The sequence below is a fragment of the Vulpes vulpes genome, chromosome 2 (assembly GCF_048418805.1).
Source record: "Vulpes vulpes isolate BD-2025 chromosome 2, VulVul3, whole genome shotgun sequence".
NCBI classification, from domain to species: domain Eukaryota; kingdom Metazoa; phylum Chordata; class Mammalia; order Carnivora; family Canidae; genus Vulpes; species Vulpes vulpes.
In genome coordinates this window covers 22,871,725-22,893,735 of record NC_132781.1, presented here as the reverse complement: position 1 = coordinate 22,893,735, position 22,011 = coordinate 22,871,725, and the positions used below count along the sequence as shown (strand labels likewise).

Sequence of the window (22,011 nt, the reverse complement as noted above, 5' to 3'; positions counted from 1 at the left end):
AATACTGAACACTAACTTACTGTACTAATTATTACGCTCCAAGTCAGTATTATCCAAAGTGTGGTACTCACTTAGGCATCACCTTTATATTTCCTAGAAATGCAATTTTATGGGTCCAGGTGATATGCCAGTTTTCCAGGTGACTGTTAAGGAAATTGAATCGGAAAAGCTCCTCTCTAAACCGTGATTCATAATCCTGGAAAAAAGCTCTGCTTTGGATTCCTTATAATGTGAGATAATAATCACATTGTTTAAGCTAACTAAACAAGTTTTCTATTACTTGTAGCTGAGAGCATCCTAACTGCATACAAAAATGAGTATACAAAAATCAAGAAACTTCATAGCTTTCTAATGACAGTAAATCTGCTTTCAGAATATATCCAGAATCCAATTACTTCTTAAACCTCCACCACAATCAACTTCATACAAGATACAACAGTTACTTTTCTTAATCCACAAAGCAAGAATAGTTCTTTTTTTTTTTTTTAAGAATAGTTCTTTCAAAACTTAAATTATATCGCATTTCTCTTCTGCCCAAAAATCTTTCTAGCTTCCCGTGTCAGAATAAAATTCAGGGGGCAGCCCCGGTAGCGCAGCGGTTTGGTGCTGCCTGCAGCCCGGGGTGTGATCCTGGAGATCCAGAATCGAGTCCCGCGTCAGGTTCCCTGCATGGAGCCTGCTTCTCCCTCTGCCTGTGTCTCTGCCTCTCTCTCTCTCTCTCTCTCTCTCTCTCTCTCTCAATAAATAAATAAAATCTTTAAAAAAAATAGAATAAAATTCAGGGCCTTAAAATGGCCAATGAGGCCATTCATGATAGGCTCTGGTTTCCATCAATCCCCTCCCATTCTCACTCCTGACTCTCTGACCTCCCTCTCTCCATCTCTCCCACAGTAACCCAACTTCATCATGATCTGGCCACAGTGACCAATCTGGTGGCCATTCCTAGAATACATCAAGCACACTCTCCCACCTTCATTTTTGCATTCCGTGGCCTTAATGGTCTTTCCTTGCTCCATCATTTCTTTTTTCTTCTTTTTTTTTTTTTTCTAAGATTTTTTTTTTCTTTAGGGACACCTGGGTGGCTCAGTGGTAAAGCATCTGCCTTTGGCTCAAGACACGATCCCCAGGTCCTGCTTTTGACTCCTGCATCAGGCTCCCCACAGGGAGCCTACTTCTCCTTCTGCCTATGTCTCTGTGTCTCTCATGAATAAATAAATAATGTCTTTAAAAACCAAAAATATAATACAACTTTTCATCTGTCACCAAAAAATTTTAAAGTTGGGAAACATTATGTGTTAGTGAAGATATGAAGAAACAAGTTCACTCATATACTATGGGCCAAAACATAAATTTGGAAGCCAGTCTGACAATATCTAATAAACCTAAAAAGCATATTCCCTGTGACCCCAAAATTCCTCTTTGGTATTTGCCATAAAGGAACATGTACACGTATATACCAGAAGGCATGTATGGGTACCAGAACATTTGTTGCATTTCTGTTTGCAATGCCAAGGAGAAAACCTAAAGGTCCATTAACAGCTAGCTTTTATACACTAGAATATTCATAGAATATTATGTAGACACAATACAAAACTGATTTGTTAAATATACACACATAAAAATAAGGCTATATAAAAGCAAAATAAAAGACTGACAAGGATACTCTCAATATTTGAAACTGGCTCTTAGCTCTTTAGGTACACAGGATTTGGATTATGGGCAGTATAAGGGGGAACTGTTATCATACCTATAATTTTTTAAAAGATTTTATTTATTCATAAGAGACACAGAGAGAAAGGCAGAGACATATGCAAAGGGAGAAGCAGGCTCCCTCTGAGGAGCCTGATACAGGACTTGATCCCAGGCCCCCAGGATCACACCCTAATCCAAAGGCAGACGCTCAACCACTAAGCCACCCAGGTGTCCCCATACTTAGAATGCTTTAATTTTACTCACGTATGGTCTATGTAAATTATGTAAAATTTATTTACTTAAAAAAGGGAAAGATCAAGATGCTAAAAACCTTATGTCCAGTATAATCTTGTTGTTCCTAAAATACGAACATAACCATACATAATAGATACATAATTCATAAAATATATAATAAACAGTTAACAATTATTACCTCTGGAGATGGGATGGGGGTAGAGGAATTACTTTTCACTGGAAACTCCCACCCTGAACCAAAGGAAGACACTCAACTGCTGAGCCACCCCGGTGCCCCTCAATAAACAATTTAATTTAACCTCCATTTTCATTCCCAAATTAGACCACAAGCCTCTAAGACAGAAAGAACTGGGCAGAAGACATGACCCTGAAACACTGAACTGAGGGACCTGAAGATAGTTTAGGACAGCCAACAAAGGTGATGCTAGCTTCACTTGGCTTAAATAATGGTAACATTTCACAGAGCACACCACTTAATCAGCCATAGTCCAACTCAGCATTTTTTTTAAGAGCACTACTAGCAGCATTAAGCATAACAACTACCTACAAATACTATTTGGCTGCATCTTTCACATGAATGTGTATCCAGGCTGAATTCCACAGAGGAAAAACCCAGAGTCCAATTACGATAATGTGGAGCATATATATATTCTCCCCTAGATCTCAGACTAATGCTGCATTGAATCCTGTGGTTTATTATTTTCATGTTAATTCAGCTCTGAAACAATATGTGCTACTGGTAATACCAACAAAACCCCAGCCACTTGACAACAGCTAGAACATGTAAAACACAGAAGAACAAAACTGGATCCTAAGTGTAGAGTTTACTTAAAAAAAAAAAAAAGACTAAAAAGGTAATGTAATGAGTTAATTACATATTTCATTTTTAAATTATTTATTTATTCATGAGAGAGACACAGAGAGAGAGAAGCAGAGACACAGGCAGAGGGAGAAGCAGGCTCTATGTTCGGAGCCTGATGTGGGAATCGATCCCGGGTCTCCAGGATCACACCCTGGGCTGAAGGTGGCGCTAAACCGCTGAGCCACCCGGGCTGCCCACACATTTCTTTTTTTTTTTTTTCCTCCACACATTTCACTTTAACATGTATTCGACAGTGGTTAGAAGGGACAGATCTTGGCCATAGTTCTAGAATACCTTGTATTTTTATGAATGGGATCATTTTTAATGTAAATTTTACATCATTAAATAATGTAAATACTTTAGAAAATGATGTTTGTTTCTTAGTACTCTTTCTGATATTAAAAATATATGGGGCAGCCCTGGTGGCTCAGAGGTTTGGCACCACCTATGTATATGTATATGTATATGTATATGTATATGTATATGTATATGTATAAATACATATATATACATATTTTTAAAGATTTTATTTATTGGAGAGAGAGGGAGAGCAAGAGGGAGAAGCAGACTCCCTGCTGAGCAGAGGGCCCAACATGGGACTGGATCCCAGGCCCTGGGATCATGACCTGAGCCAAAGGCAGCCACTTAACTGCCTGAGCCACCGTGCCCTGTTATTAAAAATAGTTTGATTATACTAGACCTACTTGATTTTTTTTCCTACTTGATTTTTTATCTAGAAATATTTGTTCATAAATTCATATATTCCTAAAATATCCAAAATCATTATCATTTTAACTCAATGGTAGCATATTGCCACTTTTAATTTTTAATAATACATTATGTGAAACTGAGTAAAATGCTGCCCAGGCTAAGTCAAGCCTAAGAAAACCCATGAAGCTTCACAATCTTATATTCAAGGTTCTACAAATACTTATTAAATTGTTTTAATATCTTATTCCTGGTCTTTAAGAAGAATAGTAAAGAAGGTAATGAGATTAGTTTTACTAGACCACATGGATTATATACTAACAGCTTTTGGTCCAACTGTAATTTACACATACCTTGGTATTCTTTACACAAAATATTTATTCACAGCTGTTTAAGAAAATTATTTAACTTGGCTAGTAAGTACGGCTAATAAGCCAAAGTACAGATTCTATTCCCATACTTTGCAATCTCCCCACACAATTAGCTTTGCTCAATTCTACAGCCACAAACTCATGTTAAATCAGTTCTAACCAACAACTTAAAAATATATAAATGCCTGCTATGGATCAAAAGAGGAATAATGATTAAATTGTTCAAAGCAACTCATTCTTAGCATACACTAGAGACACTATAAGAGACTTCAAGTCAACTGAATTAAAGTTTTGGCTTTTATACTTAGCTATTTAATGTTGGGAAAATAACAGCCTTTCATAGCATCTGCTTTCTTATCTATAAAATAGCAGAGAAATATCCTCCATCTAACACGCAAGTTTTAAGTTCAAATGAAATCATATATGGGAACATGTTCTTTAATACGTAAAACACTATATTAATTTGTTACTTGAGAAGTTCAAATATCTCTCCTATTGAAGGGGGGTGGTGAGCAGGAGGTCCTATATATATGAGTCAGTACTAAACAGAATCATTCATAAATTCTTTAACAAGACTTATTTATTGACGGAAAAAACAATGGAGCACTAGTGTATAGCTATATATAATGAATTCCTGGAACTATTGGTCAAAGAGTGACTTTCCTATTACTCTTTTTTTTAACCTTGTTCAATTTGTTTAAATCTCAGAGGAAATGTCCAGCTTTAGGGAGGTCATTAGAGGTGCTACTGTTTTGTTTTCCTAAAGATGGATCCAGAAACCCAAAGAAATAACTAATAAAAACCCACTATCTTTTCCCTAGGTCCTCTCTAATAAATATGCAGAGAACATCACAGAGAAAGATTATAATATGCAAGGATAATACTTGCATTTTTTAAGAGTTTACACCTGACAGTAAAGTGCTAATGTTTTTTTAAAAGCAGGGTCAGTGGGTTTTTTCTTTTAAAAGCACTGAATGAAAAATAAAATAAAATAAAATAAAAAATAATAAAAGCACTGAATGCTTTTCATGAAATTAAAGATCTCCCATGACTGTAACACTGCATTTACCAGAACCCACTAATTATATTTCTTCCTAACTAGACCACAAACCCCCTGAGGCAGAAACAATGTTTTGGAGCAGATTTGTACCTTTAACGTCTATCAATATCTGACACACAGTTGGAAATTAAAATTTTTAAAAATATTTTATTTATTTATTTGGGGGGTGGGGGGAGAGCACACAAGCAGGAGTAGTGGCCAAGGGAGAACCCGGTTCCTCGCTGAGCAGGGAGCCTGATGGGGGCTTGATCCCAGGGTCCTGGGATCATGACCTGAGCTGAAGGCAGATGCCTGACTGACTGAGCCACCCAGGCACCCTTGTAGTTAAGTAAATTTTGACTAGTACTGAACTCCTACCAACAGTATACCTTGGTTTTCTATACTGAAATTTTCTGAGCCCTAGACAAGGTCAAGATAAGCTTTCCTGAACTCCCAGATGTTTTTTGGAACTAGAGAGGCTGTATAGTGTGTTCTGGTGAAACTGAATGTATCTGATCATGTAGAACATACAAGCTATAAAATAACCATTTCAGATACTGTATATTAGATACTGCATCTTGTTTCTAGGGCTAAAACATCTAAGATAGGATAGAAACCTGATAGAAGGGATCCCTGGGTGGTGCAGAGGTTTGGCGCGTGCCTTTGGCCCAGGGCGCGATCCTGGAGACCCGGGATCGAATCCCACGTCGGGCTTCCGGTGCATGGAGCCTGCTTCTCCCTCTGCCTATGTCTCTGCCTCTCTCTCTCGCTGTGTGTGTGTGTGTGTGACTATCATAAAAAAAATAAATAAATAAACCTGATAGAAGGTGTACTGATCATAAGATGTCAAATTCATGGTATGTAAATCTATCTCTTTATGGAGTTCATGTTGCAAATACAAGTTACCTTTGTATCCCTTACCCCTGGATTTCTTTAAAAGAAATTTACATCATTATCTATAAGAGAATATCTAGGAAACTTGCATGCCAGATCCTATGGTTTCAAGGGATCAGTATTGGGCAAAAACTTCACTGGTGATTGTAATAGACATTCAGGTCCTTCCTTATTTATTTCCACTATGACATCCAGTTTCTATAAATTAATTTAATTTCATTTATTACTCCTTAATAATGTCCACTTAATTCAAGGAGTACTATTAGTAAGAGTTTTAGGTTTATTTTTTTTAACTGAGCTATAACTGACAACATTATATTAGGTTTAATCTTTAAGATTACTCTAGTTTGTATTAAGTTAGGGAAATTCCATTGGGGGGCTCAGTGTATAAGTTCACAATAGTGCCAACATTGGGTCTCTTGAGATCTTGATTCCTCTATTTAATAGCCAAATTTCTTCTGTCTGGACCAGACACTGATGAGCTCAGATGAAATTTATGTCACTTAGGGCCTATAATCCATCTTTTGACTCATATAATCTAGTCCTTTCCTTAAAGAATAATTATAAATGATGAGACAGCATTTTTTGTTGTTGCAGAGATCTAGATTTAGTAAACTTCTTTTGTGTACCCATCAGCTGTTACTAAGAATACTGAATATGAGGTCCATTATCTTCCTGAAGTTACCATTCATGAGACTATGTTAGGAAAGTTACAGTAGTAAATAAATGTTTTAACTTCTCCACGGAGAATTCCAAAATAAGTCAGCTTGCTTGCTTGCTTGCTTGCTTTCTTTCTTTCTTTCTTTCTCTCTTTTTTTTAAGATTTTATTGATTTATTCATGAGAGACACAGAGAGATAGAGACACAGGCAGAGGGAGAAGCAGGTTTCTTGCAGGGAGCCCAATGTGGGACTTGATCTCCAGACCCAGATCACACCCTGAGCCAAAGACAGACGACAAACGACAGATGCTCAACCAATGAGCCACCCAGGCATCCCAGGTCAGGTTTCTTTCCCACAAATAAGTTGCAGAAGTTATGATGTGATTTTTTTCAATATGGGTTGGTTGGTTGGTTGGTTGGTTAGTTAGTTAGTTTGTTTGTTTGTTTATCTATCTATCTATCTATCTATCTATCTATCTATCTATCTATCTATCTATATCTATCTATTTATGATAGTCACACAGAGAGAAAGAGAGAGAGAGAGAGGCAGAGACACAGGCAGAGACACAGGAGGAGGGAGAAGCAGGCTCCATGCACCGGGAGCCCAACGTGGGATTCGATCCCGGGTCTCCAGGATCGCGCCCTGGGCCAAAGGCAGGCGCCAAACCACTGCGCCACCCAGGGATCCCTCAATATGGGCTTCTTTACATGAAGGACGTGTAATCAATTTTCAAAAAGCTGATAAGGATGAGTGTGGGGAAAGGATATTAGCAATGCAGACTCATATAATCTCTAAAAAAAATAATATGCATCTCTATTTGTGTGCAGTCACACCACACAGCTTTATTTTCCACATTATCAGGGAAGGAAGAATGACCAGTTTCTGGGTAAAAGCTGACTGATTTAGTGTTTTAAATGCCAACTTACGGGATCCCTGGGTGGCTCAGCGGTTTAGCGCCTGCCTTCACCTGGGGCGTGATCTGGGAGTCCCGGGATCGAGTCCCACATCAGGCTCCCTGCAGGGAGCCTGCTTCTCCCTCTGCCTATGTCTCTGCGCCTCTCTCTCTCTCTCATGAATAAATAAAATCTTTTAAAATAAATAAATAAATAAATGCCAACTTACAATTTGGTGCCAGATTTTCATCTTAGGAGACATTTACCCACAACTGCCTAACAACGAATACAATAATGGTTGCGTATAAACTCCAAATTGAAACACTGCTAAATTAGTACTCTTCAACTAGACTGATTAAAATTCATAGGTGTTCCTGTTTAATAAACCCAATATGTAAAACTGAATCAGACGAATAAAGAGATAGTTACGTTATTTCCTTTGTAATAGAATTTTTCTGTTAAATAGTAAATTCTTTTAAATCATTTAAAATAATGATTTACAAAAAGTCTAATTAAAAACACTTCTCCACAAAGTAATATAATAAGAGTCATAATTTACTGAGTGCTTCTTGTGTGGTAGATTCCACAGAGTAATCTAATAATAGGCATTATTTACCCAGCCCTTATTGTTCAGTAGACAACTTGCTAAATGCTAAGTAACCATTATAGAATTAAATCCTCACAATCCAGTGAAGTAGGCATTATACCCATTTTAGATATTGAAAATTTGAGACTCAGAGAGATTAAATAACTTGCCCAAGCTAACAGACGGTAGGTGGCAAAGTCAGAGATCAAAATCAGTCTTCAGAGTTTGACTCAGAGCTCAAAGCTAATGTTCTTAAATAGATTCTCTTTATATAAATATATAAATTTCATACATTCTAAGAAATTGAATCACAGCATGCTTAACTCCAGGATATCATACAATCATTATATTCATTCCTCAAATTGTTAGGCAAAGGTGTTCATTTAGACAGATATATGACGACAGTTTTTGTTTTCTTTAAGGGTCTACCTCCATTCTTAATCAGAATTTAGCGCAGGGCAGACCGGGTGGCTCAGCAGTTTAGCGCCACCTTCAGCCCAGGGCCTGATCCTGGAGACCTGGGATCAAGTCCCACGTCAGGCTCCCTGCATGGAGCCTGCTTCTCCCTCTGCCTGTGTCTCTGTCTCTCTCTGTGTCTCTCATTAATAAATAAATAAATAATATTAGGAAAAAAAAAAGTAATTCAGGGCAAAAACAAGCAGGAATCCAAAGTAGAATATGGGTTAAGATCACACAGGCTATTTTGTCTTTGCTAGCAGTTGTAAGCAAAGAAATATAAGAATACTGGCAATAAACTGAATATCTAATCTCTAACCAGCAGCAAGTTGGGGGATTTTATACTCATAGAGAATCACAGAATTTTTTTTATCTCTAACCAGCAGCAGGTTGGGGGATTTTATACTCATAGAGAATCACAGAATTTTTTAAAAATATTTTATTTATTTATTCAGGAGAGACAGAGACATAAGCAGAGGGAGAAGCAGGCTCCCTGCAAGAAGCCTGATGCAGAACTCAATCCCAGGACCCCAGGATCTGGACCTGAGCCAAAGGCAGACCCTCAACCACTGAGCCACCCAGGCACCCCAAGAATCACAGAATTTCTATGCTAGAAAGGAACTTAGAGTTGCAGCAATGGAAGTCCAGAAAGGACATACAGATACCAGAACACACATATACATTATTATATACAAATATTCATATATACATATAATGCATATTTATAAAACATGAGTACTTATTTCATAGTTCCTAACTGTATTATTTCCATTTGTAAAATCTTAAGACATCACCTTAACACTTTCATCTCCTTTTAACTCAAATTGATTTCAAAATTAGATCATTAAAATATATAAATGATCTAGTTCAAAAAGTAAAATGACAAAGAATGATTTAAAAAAACAAACATCAGGCGACAAGGATGACATTCTAACAGAGAACTCTGGAAAACTTTCCAGCTATCATTTACAGTTAACATTAAATTGTTAATTTTTAGGCAACTGCAAATCCTTTCTTTTTCTTTTCCCCACCCACCTTGAAGGAGGAAAAAAGAAAACAAAAAAACATAACAAAATTGGCTTCTTGTTGGTAAACTGCAATTCAGTATGCACAGAGTTGGCAATGATCTTCCCTGGGCCTAAACTGTCAACCAAGGGTGACATATGCATAAGAATAGGTACTCTATATTTAAAAACATGACTAATCTAGAAATTTTACTGTTTTCTTTTTGCCAGTCTTTCCTGTCACATAAATCACCTCATTCTGCAGATAGTAAAGCAAACTCAAGGACACAGAATAGCTATACTAGAGCTTCTTCTTATTATTGCAAATTATAAGTAAAACTGAAAATGCTTTTCCATTTCTTACTTTTAAATGATTATGAAATATATCTGCCTGCACCCTCTAGTTGATCAGGAAGTCACACTAACCAACAAATACCATAATAGTCAGTATATCTGATTATGTAAAATAGGGCAGGCATTTGATTTACTGCTAGCCTTCACCCCTATGTTGTCAGATAGGATTTCTGTCTTAGCACCAGAGTAACACATAAGATTAATCTGCTACTTGCTTTCATGGTATTCTATTTCCTTTTTCGTTTTTACTAGAAATTCCTGGGAAAAAATTCAAGGACAAAAATGAGAGAAGACATTGCCAATATGTTTCATAATTGACTAAAATTCTTGTCTACTATGATTTAATTGGTGATTTTAACCTCATAGCAACTCAAGAGACTGAGCAAAAATGACTGAAATTACATTTCCACCCAACTGTCAGCTATGAGGCTTATTAAATCCAAGAGAGGGCACCTGGGTGGCTCAGCCAGTTCAGCATCTGCCTTTAGCTCAGGTCATGATCTTATGGTCCTGGGATCAAGCTCCACACCGGGCTCCCTGCTCAGAGGGGAGTCTGCTTTTCCCTCTCCCTCTGCCCCCCACCCCCACTCATACACACTCTCTCTCTCAAAAATAAATAAATAAAATCTTTTTTAAAAATCCAAGAGAGGGATCCCTGGGTGGCTCAGCGGTTTAGAGCCTGCCTTTGGCCCAGGGCGGGATCCTGGAGTCTCAGGATCGAGTCCCACGTCGGGCTCCCGGCATGGAGCCTGCTTCTGCCTCCTCCTGTGTCTCTGCCTCTCTCTCTCTCTATGTCTATCATAAATAAATAAGTAAATCTTTAAAAAAATAAATAAATAAATAAAAATAAATAAAAATCCAAGAGAGGGGGATCCCTGGGTGGCGCAGCGGTTCAGCGCCTGCCCTTGGCCCAGCGTGTGATCCTGGAGACCGGGGATCAAATCCCATGTCGGGCTCCCAGTGCATGGAGCCTGCTTCTCCCTCTGCCTATGTCTCTGCCTCTGTGTGTGTGTGTCTATCATAAATAAATAAAAATTTAAAAAAAAATCCAAGAGAGGGGCACCTGGGTGGCTCAGTGGTTGAGTGTCTGTCTGCCTTTGGCTCAAGGCATGATCCCAAGTCTGGGGATGAGTCCCACATCGGGCTCCCTGCAGGGAGCCTACTTCTCCCTCTGCCTATGTCTCTGTCTTTCTCTGTTTGTCTCTCATGAATTAATAAATAAAGTATTTTTTTTAAATCCAAGAGAATATCATAAAATCAAAGTGGAGGGAAAATAATTAGGGAATAGAAGTTACTTAACCTATAGCTGTAACTCATAACTGCTAAATAGTTATTAGATATGTGCTAAAAATAACTACTTAGCAAAGCTATTCTTTTAACAGAAAGTCTCCAAAAGCTAATGCAAACGCTTTGGATTTATTTACATTTGAATACATCTTCAATTTTAAAAGTTACATAATTAAGCAAGATGAATCAACCACAAATACTATTGCACAGTTCAATACCACCACCTATTGTTAGTTGCTATTAGGTTAAAATCTTTTATCAAATGGGCCCAAGTGCACTAAGACATAAAACTGTAAAACCAAGTTGTATGCCTTCATCTTTCTGAGTCAGTTTTCTGGTAGGGGGTCTGATCTAAGAATCCAAGTCTGGAAGGCCAAGTAGGAAAACAGTATAAAGACAACTATGCACAAGCAGCTAAATTTGGTCAGTTTAAGGGCATTCTTTCTTCTTCCTCCCTCCCTTGGATTTTCCTGGTGTAACGGAATATTTTATTTTGAGCATCTAAAAATACCCTTCCAAAACCGCAGTACTAGTTAGATTACTGAAAATTTTAATTCAGTTCCCAACCTGTCACCAGTTGGGAAACAGTAATCTAAGGGCTGGGAATGGAATCTGTGGCCTGTAATAAAAATACTTAATAATTTGCAAGAAAAACAAGACCAAGATTTGAAAAAGACACACTCTGGAGATAAAAATAGAAGGATTTTATAAATTAAGATTAGGGTGGTTGGATGGCTCAGGTCATGAACCCGGGATCCTGGGATCAAGTCCCACATCAGGCTCCCCTCAGGTAGCCTGCTTCGCCCTCTGCCTTTCTCTGCCCCTCTCTCTGTCTCTCATGAATAAATAAATAAAATCTTAAAAAAGAAAAAAAGAAAAAAGAAAGAAAGAAAGAAATTGGGATGCCTGGGTGGCTCAGCGGTTGAGTGCCTGCCTTTAGCCCAGGACATGATCCTGGAGTCATGGGATCAAATAGCACATTGGACTCCCTGCATGGAGCCTGCTTCTGTCTCTGCCTGTGTCTGCCTCTCTATGTCGGTCATGAATAAATAAAATCTTTAAAAAAAAAAAAGAAAAATTAAAAAGCGACATCAACACTAACAGCAAAAACTGACAAATGGCCTAAAACATAAGAATATAAGAATTTAAAAGTGTAAATACTTCTAAACATTTCTAATACCAATTAATAAATGAAAATCTTCAATGTAGAAATAGCTTACATCTGGAACACCTGGGTGGCTCAGTGGTTGAGCATCTGCCTTTGGCTCAGGTGGTGATCCTGGGGCCTCAGGATTGAGTCCCACATCAGGCTCCCCACAGGGAGCCTGCTTTTCCCTCTGCCTCTTTGTGTATCTCATGAATCAATAAATAAAATCTTTAAAAAATAAAAAAAGAAATAGACTACATATAAAAATGTATGACTTAAATATCAAGAACACTTTGTAAAGTTTATGCCAAGTTAAAAAAAATTTTTTTAAGATTTTATTTATTTACTCATGAGAGACACAGAGAGAGACAGAGATACAAGCGCGCTCCATGCAGGGAGCCAGACATGGGACTTGATCCCAGGTCTCTAGGATCACACCTTGGGCCAAAGGCGGCACTAAACCAGTGAGCCACCGTGGCTGCCCAAGTTAAAAATTTTTAACAATAGAAAAGTAATTTTTAAAAATATTTTATTTATTTATTCATGAGAGACACAGAGAGAGAGACTGAGACATAGGCAGAGGGAGAAGCAGGCTCCCTGTAGGGACCCCAATGCAGAACTCGAACCCAAGACCCCAGGATCACCACCTGAGCCAAAGGCAGATGCTCAAGCCTGAGCCATCCAGGTGCCCCAGAAAACATAATTTTCAATGTGTAATGATTTATCTTATGTAGACCGTAGAAAGAAAGAAACATGTTGATTTTTAGATAATGAATTACTACAGTAAGGACATAATACAACATACCATGCTTCAAAAGGTTAAAAGGACCTATAATTATAGAATAAACACCAATAATACTATTTAAAAACCAAAACCAAAAACACACAGATTGTCTGAATGGGCCCAAAAAGCCTAGACCTCTAATTTGGACCTTGGATTATGTTAAATAATTGCTTTCAAACCAGTGTCTAAAGTGTTCAAAACAAAATCCCTCACTTGTACTAGTATTCTTTCCCCTTGCAAGGCTTTTCAAACAGAATGAAACAAATGGCTGTTAATGCACTGGAAAAATGTATAACATTTTCAGTGTGCACCAACTAGGAAAATATGGTCATTTACTATGCAGAATGTTCTTCAGATCAGAAGATAAAACCTTACAGGAGAAAAAAGGTAATTACTGCAGCCTTAGTAGTACTGTGCAACTCTGCCTACAAACTCTAACAATGCACTAGAGAGGCTGTTTTAGAAAAAAATAGCCAAGAAAATGTGGTCCTCTGCTTTTACTTTAAAATTTACAGATTCAGGGACACCTGGGTGGCTCAGCAGTTGGGTGCCTGCCTTCGGCGCAGGTCGTGATCCCAGGATCTGAGATCGAGTCCCACGTCAGGCTCCCTGCGAGGAGCCTGCTTCTCCCTCTGCCTATGTCTCCCTCTGCCTATGCCTCTCTCTCTCAGTCTGTGTCTCTCATGAATAAATAAATAAATCTTGGGATCCTTGGGTGGCTCAGCAGTTTAGCGCCTGCCTTGGGCCCAGGGCATGATCCTGGGGTCCCGGGATCAAGTCCCACATCGGGCTCCCTGCATGGAGCCTGCTTCTCCCTCTGCCTGTGTCTCTGCCTCTGTGTGTGTGTGTGTCTCTCATGAATAAATAAATAAAATCTTTTAAAAAAATAAGTAGGGATCCCTGGGTGGCGCAGCGGTTTGGCGCCTGCCTTTGGCCCAGGGCGCGATCCTGGAGACCTGGGATCAAATCCCACATTGGGCTCCCGGTGCATGGAGCCTGCTTCTCCCTCTGCCTGTGTCTCTGCCTCTCTCTCTCTCTCTGTGACTATCATAAATAAATAAAAATTAAAATAAAAAAATTAAAAAAATAAGTAAATCTTAAAAAAATAAATAAAAATTACAGATTCATAGGATTCTGTAACAAAAGGAATCTTAACAATTGATTCTAACGTCTTTGTTTTGCAAAGGAGAAAAATGACCAAACTGGAGAAATTAAGAAAAATGACCAAAATTATAGTTAGTTGGTGGGAAAAATCAAGATTAATTAACATCCAATTCTCTTGACTCCCAATGCAGTTATGTTCTTTCGGCCATACCACATTTTATGATTTTTGTTTTTCTTTTTTTAAGACTTTATCTATTTACTTGAATGAGAGAGCAAGCGGAACACACAAGCAGTGGGTAAAGGCAGAGGAAGAAGCAGGCTCCCAGCTAGCTGAGCAGGGAGCCTGATGCGGGGCTCGATCCCAGGACCCTGGGACCATGACCGAGTGCCTGGTGCCCCATGATTTTTCTTATTTTGGACAAACTGACTTGTGAAAATGAAGCAGGCAAATAAGTATTACAATTTAATCTTACAGGCTGCAATATTATACATTTATCAAAGAGGCAGTGAGGTAGAATGAAAAAACAATAATGAACAGAGATTTAAAGTACCCAAATTGGAGCTTATAATTTCCTAACTATGCGACTCTTTAACATTTCCAGGTACTGATTAAACTGTAAATAGTATCTGTGATGTCAGTTAATGTTGTCAATATAGATAATGCTAGACTTTTTAATGAACCCAAATAAGATATTTTCCTCCAACAGCACCTATCATCTTATAATGGAGCTAAGAAAATGATGAAACAGAGAGGCTTTACTGAAAAAAATCTAACCTTAGATTCAAGGCCTAGCTTAGATATTTATACATGTCTGTCACTAATCGCACTGAGTATTAAGATAACACATTATAGGCGTGCCTGAGTAAGTCAGCTGGTTAAGCATCCAACTCTTGATTTCAGCTCAGATCATGATCTCAGGGTTGTGATATTGGGCCCCATGTAAGGCTCTGCACCGGGCATGGAGCCTGCTCCTGCTTAAGATTGATTCATTCTCTCTCTCTCTCTCTCTCTCTCTCTCTCAATCTCTCTCCCTTTGCCACTCCCCTCTCTAAAAAATTTTTTTAAAGATAACACACATTTTAGTACTTCAAATGAAAAGCTTCATTCTTGAAAGCAAAGACAAAATAAAATATACTGGATGAAGAAATTTAGAAAAGTTCTTTTCCACACATTTTTATGGGGTTTTATTATGCCATGTTATTCTAAAAACAGAGCAGAATGGCAGAGTGAAGTTAAAAAATGCAGGTTGGAATCTTGGCTCCCCACTTACTAGCTGTGCAACTTGAGCACTTCTTACGCCCTAGCTTATTCCTCAACTGTAAAACAGAACTGTGACTAGAAGAAACTGAAGTAAAGCATCCAGCTCAGTGCCTGGCATGTAGGATTCAATAACAATTATTAAATGTGAAAGGAAATTATGAAGATTTGTCACAAAACAATGTATACTATAAGCAATGTAATAAAAAGTATTTAGATGAGAAATTTCAATTGAGAGATACATTAGTCAGCACCCATTAGGTTAGCTTATAAGTGTTATTTTTGTAGAAATTTAATGCCAAAGTGATACAACAAAGAACAACAATATTTTTCACATCTCTGTATCTTTTAAAATCTTTTACCCAACTGTCATCTACTTTGGCTATTCTACAGAATAGCACCATATTCTGATGCTATTCTACAGAGTACTAAGAAGTACTCCCTTCATTTGTTTGTTTTTACTCCCTTCGTTTTAACTTAAAATTTTTTTTCTACAGCTCTAACCCTGAGCATGAGATTTAATGGGGCCTGTGGTTACAACATCCAAAAGCATAATTCACCTAATATTCCTTATAATAAGATTTTAATAAACCAACTATAAAAAGATAAACTTCAGTTATCTTCCACCCAGAAAAAAATAAGTGACCAAGAAGAAAAAAACAATCTCACTTTCTGTATTAAGCACAATTTGAAATCAGTTATTATTGGCTACAAAAATTTCCTACCCTCACAAAAATTCTTAGGGACAGGCTATCTGCTTACAATCATAAAATTATGAGTCCTTTAAAAACCATTCTATAATTTTGAGAATCAAAAAAATAACTTGATGTAAGTATTTTAGATATGAAAATCATGCTTTATTTTGTCTACATGTTTTATCCACTCAGACTAAATATTTTAAATTTTTTCTATGAATTAGTAAGTTTACTACTTCATAAGAGGCCTAATAGTTTGTTTTACCACTTGTAAATTAGATCAGTAAAGAAGTAAATGGGAAAAAAAAGGGGGGTGGTGGTAAATGACTTTAAGAAATATTCTGATAGGGCAGCCCAGGTGGCTCATTGGTTTGGCACCACCTTCCATCCCGGGCGTGATCCTGGAGACCCAGGATAGAGTCCCACGTGGGGCTCCCTGCATGGAGCCTCCTTCTCCCTCTGCCTGTGTCTCTGCCTCTCTCTCTCTGTGTGTTTCTCGTGAATAAATAAAATATATTAAAAAAATAAAAGAAATATTCTGATAATGAAACTCATTAACACATATCATTTCCAGCCTTTCCCATTTGTGTTCTGGCATGGACCACTTTACATCACAATAAAAGACCAGAATTTTTATTTATAAACCAAAAGCCAATCATGACTATAGGAGGGTTTTTTTAATCCCCTCCTATTCTTTATCTTATCAGACACTTTTAGAAAGCTTCAGTTGATTTAGTTTAAGGTAAATAGATATACTTAATATACCTGATAAGGTGATAAATCTTATTATCATAGTACTACCGCTACAAGTAAACTACAAAGTAAAATATAAGCTAATTATAAAAATAGGATGCAGCGGGGCAATTTTAAAAACACATACTACAAAAGAACTCCTCCCAACAATAACTCACTCAACCTAAATAGCAAAATGATAAAGAGCGGACTTCAACGGCAAAAGGCTAGCTCCCACTCAGTTCTCAGTATTTGGTTTCTCTTTCAAGGTTTCTGTTAACTGCTAAAAGTCCACTCCAGTAGTTTTAAAGATGGTCTCGCCTTTTAAAGTACAGTAATAGTGATTATGAAACCACCATAAGTTAAGCTTATTGAATCTACTCTAAGGCAATCTAAAGTTCTGTTAAACACCAAGTCACATCTACCATAATATTTTCTTCCTACGATTAAATATGAAAAGTCTGAAGAGGCCAATTTCTTGATTTTCTCCACTCCTCATCTCCAACAGTAATACTGCAGAGCTCTGAATTTAAACTCCTCCCAAAGACTTCCTACCTCACTCTCTGCGGATATATGAAAACATATTCCCCATAAGCATAAAAAGAAACCAACGAACAGACTAAAACTGAAGACCCTTAGGTGATTTCACCCTCCGCACCTAGCTGGCAAGTTTCCTGCAACTTTTGTCTCATCGTCTTAGTTTCACCCTGCAAAAGGAAATGAAGAGAAAAACACCCAAGCTAAGCTGTGAGTGATCCCGGGTCAGTCTGATCTCTGCCAGAAAGGGCCAGGTAACATTTACTCTTCCCGTTGTCTAAGTTTCTTTCTCTTCTCCCCTCGGTAAACCTGGTGGTATACTACCCACACCACCGCAATTCATCTATAGTTAGGATACTTCACTTCCCAAAGGAATCACTTCCTTAACACGATGACTATTCACTGAAGACGCTTGCAGCCCTTTTCCCACTTTCCTCATCCATTCCTCAATTCCACAGCTACAAACCTCTCTCGCCAAAGGAGCAAAAGTTCTTAAAGAACTTCTTAAAGAACGGATTTTCTCAGGGCTCTTCCACCTTCGTCCCAATCTCAAAGCCCGCATACATCTAAGAGTTCCCAGAAACAATGAGCTGCAAAAGTACAGACTAAACGGGAGAGAAGAGGAAGTATCAGAACAATACCGAACAATACGCAAACCAAACACGGCACCGAAAACCCGTGGTCGTCTCCATCATCCACTCTACCACCCCCACCACTTCCCTAGTTTAACCGAGGTCTCGCCAACTCCGAGAAATGGCCTCCGGGCCCGTAATTCCCCCCACCCCACCCCACCCCCCCTTTCACGACGGGTAGAAAGAAAAGCCAGCTCCGGTTGATCGGTTGATCGGAGCTGTGATGCTTTTTCTGCCGGGTGGAGGGAGGCAAGCCAAGGGTTGTGTAAAGAATGGAAAGCTGAGTGATACTGGGGGGAGGGGGAGAATTAGGGCGCCAGAGCTAATCCCTTGCCGGGGCCCGCTGGTGGAACAGGCAGGAGGCGACCAGCCCGGAGGACTAGGGAAGCTGGGCTGCAACCGGGCTTTCGGGGCGCGAGAAAGGGGGGAAGAAGTCCGGCAGCCCCGGCGGTCGGTGGGTGACGGCGCCAGGCAAGGGAGGAGGCTCCGTGCGGAGAGGCATTTTCGGGGCAAACAAGGGCGGGAATCGCCTTGCTCACGCCGCCCCGGCACCCCCAGGCTCACACCTCAAACCTGCTCTTGGTCACTCCGTTCACGTCCCTCCTCATGGGGCCGGCGGGTGCGGCCGGGGCCGGGCGCTGCGGCGTGCGGAGTGCAAAGACTGGGGGCCCGGGGCAGGCCCCGGAGTTCCGGGAGCGGGAGGAGGTGGAGGAGCTGCCGGCGGGGGCCGTCGGCGGGGAGGAGGAATCTCTGGGCTCCGGCGGGGCCTCCTCCGCCTCCCGCAGAACCCGCGGCGGCGGCGACTGCTCGTCGCTAGCTCTTCTCTCCCCTCAGCCTCAACTTCAACCCAAAACAAAAACACTCCCCACCTGCCAGCAACGCCGCTCCTCATTGGGCAGAGCAGCCCGGGCCTCGGAACGGCGTGGGGAGGGGAGGAGGAGGAGCGCGCGGCGGCGGCGGCGGCCGCGGCGGCGGCGGCGGCGGCGCGGGACCGCCCCTCCCCCACTCCCGGGCTCAGCCCGCGACGGTCCGCCCGGGAGCAGCCGGAGCGTGGCGGCGGCGGCGGCGGCGCGAGCCCGCTCTTGCCTCCGAGGCGCGCAAGCCCACCGCGAGAAGGAGAGGCAGGGAAGTGCCTATCTGTCTGTGTGTATTTGTGTATGGGAGGGGCAGTGGGGAGGGAGCGAGTGCGCGCGTGCTCGCGGACTCGCGAGTGAGCAAAGCAGGACAACTGCACACAGCACCGGAGCCTACCTAATCCCCTTCGCGGGGAGACGGCACGCACCCACCCAGCAAGCACCTGAGCTTTCGGTCTAGCCGTCCAGCCTCCTAAGTCTGGTCGCTTCTTCCCCGCTAGCCTGTGCAGCCACATAGATCCTTCCCGGCCACCCAACTCCCTTCCCCTTTCCCCTATCACTCACTGTCGCCTTGAACCCAAAGTGCAGCAGGCGGTCCCTGCTCGGAGCCATTTTCCTCCTCTTTCTGGTAGTCTCTAGATTGAGGCAGTGCTGCTGCCGCCGCCGCTGCCGCCGCCGTTGCTGTCGCTGCCGCCGCCTCCCCCGCCCCCGTGGATTTCATTACCGGGTGTTGCAAGGAGGCCTGGGGGGCCGCCGCAGGGCGTGGGTCTCCCTGTGCATGGATCAGGAGACTGGGGGGGGCGGGCTGGTTGCGCTACCCTCTGCTCCAGGAATATGCAGCGAGGCCGCGCCTCGTGCCTTGGGGTCAGGGGGTGCAGCGCAGGAGCTGGGCGTCCATTCCTTTTAGCTGGGGGAGGGGCGCGCTTGGGAGGTTGGGGGGGCCAGTGAGGCTGAAGGGCCTTTGGCTTCCCCCGCCCCTCCGCCACCAGACCGCGGCTGGCGCCCAATGAGCTCTAGTGCCTGCTCGTCCTCCAATCAGGGCTTTGGTTGGTGAGAACCTGATCCTGACGCCATTTTGGCGGGAGAAACAAGCGTGTCTTAACGAGTAGGCGGGGGCGCTGGCCCGGTGGAAATTACGATATTCATCTGACTCCTTGGCTCCTTCCATAGAAGCTAGTTTGTGTCCTCATATTATTATACTTAGCAACACCAGCCCTCAAGGTCTCGGAATTTATTAACAAATTTCCAGGATTAAAGAATGACTTTACCCTCTTTTAGAATGACAAACTGCAGAATCATGTACCAAAGATGAAATATTAGAAACGGTATCATAAATTCCAGCGGTCCTGGCAGGATCACTGCCCCTAGTTGTATTCCAAAGTATATTTGTCTTCATAACTGTTTTAATTCGCAGTTTTAAGGACAGGATTGTTATGAATCTGATTTAAGATTGCAGCGCCTGGCTGGCTGAGTTGGTGGAGCCTGCTACTCTTCTCGGGTTGTGGGTTCAAGTCCTGTTGGGTATAGAATTACTTAAAATATTTTAGAAAGAGAGAGATAGGAACTTATTTATTTAAGAGCAACTTGTGCTGGAGATCTTTTTAAAATAGGCATATTCTGGAGCACCTGCATGACTGCTCAGTTAAGGATCCAACTCATGATGTTCCCTCAGGTCATAATCTTAAAGTGGTTAGATCTAGTCCCTTCTTAGGCTCCCTGCTGGTCGTGGAGCCTGCTTAAGATTCTCTCTCTCTCTCTCTCTGCCCCTCCTGGTCCTCCACCCCTGCTCCTGCTCTTTAAAGAAAAAACATTATTTAAGGGAAAAAAAAAACACATTCAAGTTGGAAGCTTTTTACTCAATTCTTCAAGCATATTTATTTAAATTTCTGTCTCGTGTTTGTCCTAGAAAGGGCTACTTAAGCAAGGAACCTAGCTTCAAAAACTCATTCTCAGGCCCACAAACCCAGGTCTAGATGTTATACTCTCTCCTTCCTCTTTTAATGTTATTGTTTCACTTCAGCGATATAAACACAGCTTTTTAGTCCTGTCGGATTTAATAGCAATTTTCTCCCAACTATTGATGAATTTGGTGAATAAGACCTACAAAAGATAATAAAACTGGCTCAAGCAGATAAATCAAATGAAGAAAACTTTCACAGATCTGCTTCTGGGTTTCAGTTATCCTTTTCTGTTAACCTATTTTGAATAAACTTAGGGAAGACTTTTATTTCCTATTAAATTTTTTGAATGGACTTTTTAAAAGCTGAAGAGGCACCTGGGTGCCTCAGTCAGTTGCAGTTGCACTGCTGACTCTTGATTTCGGCTTAGTTCCCGATCTTAGGGTCCAGCCACCCCTCAGGTTCCCTGCTCAGCTTAAGTCTGCTTATCCTTCTCCCTTTGCCCCTCCCCCCACTTCTCTCCTTCCCACCCCCCTCTGGGCCAGTAGGTGCTCTCTAAAAATAAATAAAATCTTTTGGTTTTTGAAGATTTTATTTATTCATGAAAGTCACAGAGAGAGAGAGAAGCAGAGACACAGGCAGAGGGAGAAGCAGGCCCCATGCAAGGAGCTCGACGCGGGACTCCAGGATCACACCCTGGGCCCAAGGCAGGCACCAAACGGCTGAGCCACCTAGGGATCCCCCAATAAAATCTTTTTAAAAGCTGAACGAAAATTACTCAAAGGTTAAAAATTTACTACACAAAGGCATATTGCTTTTTATCAAAGAAATTTATTTGCATGTAAATAAACAGATTCTTTTGTAATGTTTCGGGGGAAAAAATCCCAGATTTTGTCTACTTTCAAAAAATGAAAAATCCCAAAGTATTTACAGAACGGCCATATGCACAGAAAATCAAATTTGAAAGTTTAGAAAAGACCCTCCCCAACTGCTCCTGATGTACACTTCTAAAACAAAATTTATAAAGCCCAGCTTTTACAGCCGAGCAGGTTTCCCAACCTAGGTTGAGATGGTAGGTAGTTCCTACCCCTCAAAAATCTAATTCAAGGGTAGAAATAAGGGGGCAGAGGGATTGAAAAGAAAAAAAAAGGAAAAAGAATAGGAGATTGCCCAGGGATTGTGAAAGTTTCCTATACTGGTATCTGCTTTAAGTGACTTGACTGGATACTGTATGACTGGCTCCCTTGAAAGGGTTGCTTCTGAGAATTCGTGGTATTGCTGCACTAAACTTTCAGACCTCGGCCTTAA

General features: G+C 40.7%; 1 protein-coding gene across 4 annotated transcripts in view; it reads right to left on the bottom strand.

Annotated features, from left to right (window-relative positions):
• FBXL20 (F-box and leucine rich repeat protein 20) overlaps window positions 1-21,853 on the bottom strand; it is a 109,476-nt gene extending 87,623 nt beyond the window's left edge. Inside the window, exon 1 of one of the 4 annotated variants that reach the window (XM_025995772.2) lies at window positions 19,370-21,853. In XM_025995772.2, coding sequence (XP_025851557.1) covers window positions 19,370-19,417 — 48 coding nt within the window. In that variant the 5' untranslated portion in view covers window positions 19,418-21,853. Of the gene's footprint in view, window positions 1-18,517; window positions 18,866-19,369 lie in introns of those variants that run through there. The other 3 variants (XM_025995773.2, XM_072747336.1, XM_072747335.1) reach the window with 3 other exon arrangements.
• Window positions 21,854-22,011: the final 158 nt, after the last annotated feature.